At 31.4% G+C, this 7,161-nt stretch overlaps 1 protein-coding gene across 1 annotated transcript in view; it reads left to right on the top strand.

Moving 5' to 3' along the window:
* Positions 1-4,237: 4,237 nt before the first annotated feature.
* The window catches only part of LOC139513220 (uncharacterized), a 50,590-nt gene continuing 47,666 nt past the window's right edge, over positions 4,238-7,161 (top strand). The window contains exon 1 of the mRNA XM_071301516.1: positions 4,238-4,759. Within this exon, the coding sequence (XP_071157617.1) occupies positions 4,559-4,759 (201 nt within the window). The 5' untranslated portion in view covers positions 4,238-4,558. The remainder of the gene's footprint in view (positions 4,760-7,161) is intronic.

Below are 7,161 nucleotides of genomic sequence, written 5' to 3'. Positions count from 1 at the left end.
TCATTTGTTTGGAAGTGTACCAGACGTTGATTATATACATTGTAGACAGTAATAAACGAAAACTATGACCATAACTGTAATAATCCAGTAAGCCAATCTAATCTGCCTCCCTTATTCATTATTCATTGCCTGTCGTATTTTGGGCTATAAGTCTTATGTTATGTTCGATGACCTCCTTTTGTCGTATTATACAGACTTAACATGTAACAATAGATATATCGTGTTATCTTATAGTTCGTTTCTGTGTGTATTGTTTGATTTTTGTTGCACTTTAGTATTTCTGTTGTTTTGTTGTTTTCCTCCTATATTTAATGTGTTTACCACGATTTTGGTTTGTAAACTGGATTTGTTTTCTCTCAATCGATTTATGACTTTCGAACAGCGGTATACTACTGTTGCCTTTATTTACAATCAGAAGACTATAATTTTAAAAATAACCGGTATAAAAAGTTCTGATTAATTGTAAAGTACTTTTTAAAAGATAACCTGGCCAGAAGGGGCAATAATGTTTCATCCGTTGTCCGTTGTCATTGTCATTTTACTTTAACAAACATATTCTCCTCTGAAACTACTGGGAAACAATCTTTGCCCGAATCCTCCTTGTGGTATTTAGTTTTAAAAGCTGTCCGTTTAGTTTGTCTGCATGTCGATCAACATGGCTACTAAGGATATAAACAGAACACAAAATTATTTTCATTAACCTGTGTATAATTTTGTAATTGGCGGGTTTGTGTTCAATGTTTTTGTTGTGTTTTTTGGGGGGTTTTTTGCGGCAAGTTGCAGGGCATTTTACTGTCGCCTTAATTTATTCGCCACTTATTTCATTGATTTTGTATTTATATTGTATCATAGATAACATTTATTCGTTGAATGTTTGTTCACTAGTGTTAATATGTCTTTTGATTGAGTTAAGCCATTTCTTTCTATTTCGTGATGTTACACTATTTTTTTAGATAAGGGGGAATGTTGGTACCTATTAAAAAGTTTAAACCCGCTGCATTTGTTTGCACCTATCCTTAGTCATGAATCTGATGTTCAGGAGTTGTCGTTTGTTGATGTGGTTCATAAGTGTTTCTCGTTTCTCGTTTCTTTATATATATATTAGACCGTTGGATTACCCGTTTGAATGGATGTACAAAAGTAATTTTTGGGCCCTTTGTAGCTTGCTGTTCGGTATGAGCCAAGGCTCCGTGTTGACGACCGTACTTTGGCCTATAATGGTTTACTTTTTTTCAAATTGTGACTTGCATGGAGAGTTGTCTCATTGGCACTCGTATCACATCTTCTTATATCTTATATAGGGGTAAAATGCAAGTTCTACAACTATCTTTTATCTTGAAAACTGTATAGAGCAAATCTGTGGAAAATGTTTGAAACTTAAAATCAGTCACACAGCTGAAATCGTCCGTCGACTTGATATAAGAGTTGTCAGTGCCCTCAAATTACATTTATTACCATGTCAAGTTGTATGCGATTTAGCCATTTTTCTTTTTTAAAATAGATTATTAAGACAGCAGGAAGCTGAGGGAAGTAAAAATGACCAAAGGATAAAATGTTAATTGAATCTATGCATGACTAAAATCGTTATATTATTATTTATAGGAGTAATTTTCCATGAATACTCATTTGGGTTGGTATTTTTTGCAGCGATTATCATCATCTAAATAGATGATAGATAGAAACTGCAATAAGCAAAAGCTGTCAAAAAGACAAAATCTTTAAAAAAAAAAATCAAAATTACCCAAATCGTCAGTTGACTAAGGAATTATTGCATAAGAAAAAGGTTTTTACCTATTTTCTCTTTTTGCGGAAACTAAAATAGAAACAGAGCAACTGCAAATAACTAAAATGATCAGCAGGACAGACCTACAAGTAATTAAAATGAACGAAATCGTGAGTTGATTGTTTATAGAAGTTATGGTCCTGTAGTGACGTTAGGGGGATTTACGGAAATTATAGGCGATATGGAAAATCGAAAAATAGCAAACTTGATCAGCATGTCTTTACAAGTAGTCAAGATAGCTGAAAACATCAGTCGACTCCTTTTTGGAGTAATTAGGTGTATAAAGATGTAGAATGAGTGCCAATGAAACGAATTTCCATCCAATTCACAACGGTCTAATCTATATAAAAACGAGAAACACTTATGAACCACATCAACAAACGACAACCACTGAACATCAGGTTCCTGACTTAGGACAGGACCAAACAAATGCAGCGGGTTTAAACGTCTTAATAGGCGCCAACCGTCCCCGAAACATGAAACAATAGTTTCCATCACAAAATAGAAAGACACACTATAAAATATCAATTGAAATAACTTAATTCAATCAAAAGACAAATTAACAAAAACAAATGAACATGCACAGAACGAATATATATGACACAATGTAAATACAAGCTTATTAAAGCAAGGAGGTAGATGTAAACAAAATATCAGAAAAACAACAATAACATTGGACAAAATACCGCCAAAGAATATACATACACAGGTGAATAAAAATATTTTTTGGAGTTTATTATGTTATGTTGTCATTTTAATGTTAAATTTAACATTGCCATAATAGGGGGGTTGGCATGCCAAAGAATCAGGTTCAACCCATCATATTTTTTTTTAAATGTCCTGTACCAAGTCAGGAAAATGGCCATTGTTATATATTATAGTTCGTTTCTGTGTGTGTTACATTTTAATGTTGTGATTCTGTTGTGTCGTAGATCTCATCTTATATTTGATGTGTTTCCCTCAGTTTGTAACCAGGATTTGTTGTTTTTTTTTCTCAATCGATTTATGAATTTCGAACAGCGGTATACTACTGTTGCCTTTATACAATTGAGTACGGGAATATTTTCATAGTACGAGAACAGAAGTTTAAATTTATAGTTGCCTTGAATACTGATTTAACCCACTGTTGTTTTTTCTTGCATCAACCAGCGAATATGACGATTTATGTCCATTTTTACGTTTTTCGAGAAATAAGCAGATAGTGAGAAGCTATTTGAATCCAAATTAAACATATAAAAAATAAAGCACAAAAAAAGATTAAAAGATAAGTTAGCATGGCCTAATCATCAGCTTTCCAATGAAAATAGTATTTTCTGCAGTAAATGTAGTAGATAAAGAGAAACTAAAATCAGCAAAAATAATCAGCAAAACAAGATCTTTCACTAGTGAACATAAATATATTGTAAGTTGATTCTTACATGAGACCTAAAGGACGACTGATCAATTTTAGTGTTTTTACCTTAGATCTTAAATCAAAATATATATAAAAAAATAGAGTAAACTTTGAACAGCAAAAATAATCAGCAACAGAAATTCCACTAATTGCTATCCCTTTTTTCTTCTTTCTTATTTGCTTATAACTTAAAACTAGCATGTTTAACAGAAACTCTATCCAATAAAACATACCAATATAACATGATTTTCCACAAAGTGGAAAGAGATTAATTTAAGTTAAAAAACTTGTTTCTCAATCCCCTATTAATAAATATGTTTAAACTTAAAGATGATTTTAGCCCGTACAGTTTGAATTCCACACCAATTATTCTAAATGCATTGTTTACTTTGATTGCTGAACATAACTTTCACGTTATTCAATAGCCAACATTGATCCTTCGTGAACCTACTCCTTTGTGTATGTCATTTCGATAATAACTTTATTAATCATGTTTGAGTTGAACCCCTTTGGTATGCCTTACCACATAATTCATTTGAAAGAAAACAAAATACTATCATTAACGACCTTGAGCTTTGTCTGTTTAACCTTTTCTATTGCTATTGATTCTTTCGTGTTATATTCAGTAATCAATTAAACAGTTAAAACATAATCAATGTTCTTGTCGATTCTGACACCTACAGTGTATTTCTACCCAGTATGTTTCCTTTGTCTTAACGATTTTATCTCGATCATAAAGACATTTGTACTTTCCTTCGGGAGAAAAAGAAGGATTTGATAAAAGTAGTCCTAGATAATATATCAGTCATGGTACTTAGGTGATGAATTTAATCTAACTAATATTTAAAACATTTTCTTTCTTGTAGCATTATATTTGAATAATTAAAGGTATTAAAGTCTACCCATCACTTGAATGATTGACTTATTTAATCTCTCGCTCACAATAAAAGTTGACTGGTTACTAAAAGCAAAGTAGCTATTTAAATTTCTTAGCAATGCATACAAATCTATCGATTTTTAAATCAACGAATTGATCCCAATGCTAAAGTAAGCATCATCTCGCATTAGCTGTTTAATTCGAGTCAAAGATGTTCATTATTGTGTCTGTGGCGGGAAAGTTGCAGACGACATGTTCTTCCGTAACACCTCTGATCAGCCGAAGATTTTCACCAGAAGTAAAATGCCAATAGCTGTGTTGGAATTTGGTTGTTTCTAATAATTGCCTTTTTCTGATCGATTCTCGACATTATGAGATCATATATTCAATGGTTTTTGTATTTGAACTACGAAAGTATGGCTGCAAGATTCTGGTTGGAGCAACGTCATTTTAATTGATTTAACTTTCACGTAATCTTACTCGATCTGGACTTGAAAAAGAAAAAATGCCGACAATTTTTAGAAGACGAGAGAGGGACAAGATGTCTGAGGATGTTGTCCCGTCCTCTGTGATGAAACATTTATCTGCGATAGCAGTCCCAGGGATGTATTTATACTACAAGTATAATGAGTTCAAACGACAACGTATAGAGGACATGAAAAGAAAAGTTACAGAACGTGAATTGGACCACTTAAATCAAAAAATAGTAAGTGATCTTCATTATATTTTCAATAATAAAAACTACCTTTTTAAATGTGTTCCCATTTGCTCTCTGTTGTACTTTTGCAAACTTTTAAAGGGCTATCGAATGTACTGTATTGATTTATTTTTCTATATAAACTACTTTGAAAAACTTTGAAAGTTGTTGCCATGTTGGGGTAGATCTGATTATTGAATTCCTTCCCGAACGGGACTGGAACCTATACATTTCTCAAACTTATTTGACAACGCCGCCCAAGCATTATGTATATATACTTATATGTCTTTGAAACCAAGAATCTCTATCTACTGGTATGCCCTGTTTGTGTGTATTTTGTTTGTATTTTGTATTTTGTATTTTGTATTTTTTTTTTTTTTTTAACTTATGTAAAACAATATTTATCCAGAGCTATTTTAATTCAAAGTCACAGGAGGAAATGAAAAAAAAACGCTATCTGTAACCATCCACATAGCCTAGCGATATTGATACTTGACTTTGTACGATAATAAGGTTGCAGTGGTCTATTTTTGTTTATTTTATTGTTTTCCCAGCATGCCTAAGTCTAATTTTTGCATAAACTTCTGTGCCTGTCATCGAACATTCTGCCGAATTTTGGTTTTTATTCATAACAGTAGATTCACAATGAGACTTTATTTATTTATTTTTTATTGATTTTATTTATTTATTTTTTACTTTTTTTTGGGGGGGGGAACAAATCAATAATCAAGTTTAAGTTTCCATTTATTTGGAGTATTGCATAGATTGTTATATCGAGGCAGAAAAAAAATTAAATGACATATATATTATAAAATGGTCAACAAAATTTGCATCTGCAAAAACCTCATAAAATATATAGTTAAGAACTACATGGTTAATTTTTTTTCTGACTTTTCAGAATTCCGGATTTCTTTATAACCAGATTTCCTAGTTTCTGTCTGTGCTCCGATTTGTAAATTGTTAGGCTAGCACTTTTTTTGTGAAAGTTTTCTTGATGTCAATATTGATATTCAATGTTAGATTCCACTGGAAGAAGCACAACTCTCTGTAATTGAAACCCACAAAAATAAACACAATGAAGAATATTATAGTTGTCTTATCCATATGTAGACATTAAGGGTTAGAAAATAAGAAATCTGATATGTTATTTAATTACAGTTCTTATTGACATATCTTGTAGACTTAACTTCATGACATATAACGAACTTTATCAACAAGTTGCCGGAAAGGTTTACAAAAACATAATGATTTTAACAATTAAAGCTTGTTTCTCCCAAAGCAGGCAAATGTATGAAAATATATCACATGTTTTCTAGCAGATCGGTCACTCATAATCCTGTGATCCATTCTGATCCATTCAGGATTTATTTGATTGATGGTGATTACTACTGCTAAGAAGAAAGCGATCAAACTAAAAGTATTTAGTTGTAAAGTTGAATATCATTATTTGGTAAATTCTAAAGACCTCATGACTGATTTAGATTATCAAATACTTTAAATTTATAGTATATATGTGTATCAAATTATATCAAAAACGGCTATACGCTGTTTTTCTTTGCTTCAGTCCCTATCGTGTATAGGTAATCGAATTTGACGCATAAAATTATTTCACCAGTAAGAAAACTATTCACATATTATTTGCTACTATATTTTTTACTACCAAGTTGTCAAACATATGATGTTTCTTGTTGTACCTTGTTATTGTCAAAATGTTTGTATTGAATCGATATTTTGTCGGGCAATTTATGACATCATTTGTCAGATTTCTTTGTCAGATGTAAATATACATTTTTTTAGTGGAATTATAAATCTTCTATGCAGAGATGTAGTTTAATTGACATCTGTTAAATAACCCCGCTGATACCTAGTGCTAGGTACCAATTTGAACTTGCATTGAGATCTTGCTTAACTCTGATGTTGAGATAAATGACAACTAAAAGTAATGTTGGTTTTTTTTTAAATTGTTGGACAAGGGTGAGCCACACGTATCCAACTAAACACTTCAAGTTAAGCAAAATGTGAGGTTAAAGGTTAATTGATACACCATATTGTCTTGTCCGTTCATTTTTTTTTTTTTTATTGTTTGAATGTAGCTCCGTTTATTTACTGTATGTCTTATTTTTCAACGTAAACCCATAATTTGATGGGAGGATTTTTTTTTGCGTTTTTTTTTCGCCTATAAGCTGGTAATCGAACATGTGTCGTTTCTGTATTTATATATTTTGTTGCTATTGTATTTTATATCAATCTTAACGTTAGCCCTCCAGCATTATATTTGTAAACAAAATCTAGGCGAATAATATTTACAAATGTTAAAATCATTTAAAGTTTTCATCTTCTGATACAGTTGGGAATGGGAAAATGATAGTCAACTATTTATAAAAATGAAATTTTATACAAAACTGTCCACA

The sequence above is a fragment of the Mytilus edulis genome, chromosome 2 (assembly GCF_963676685.1).
Source record: "Mytilus edulis chromosome 2, xbMytEdul2.2, whole genome shotgun sequence".
Lineage (NCBI taxonomy): Eukaryota > Metazoa > Mollusca > Bivalvia > Mytilida > Mytilidae > Mytilus > Mytilus edulis.
The sequence above is the reverse complement of the archived record's forward strand: the minus strand, read 5'-3'. Positions and strand labels throughout refer to the sequence as shown.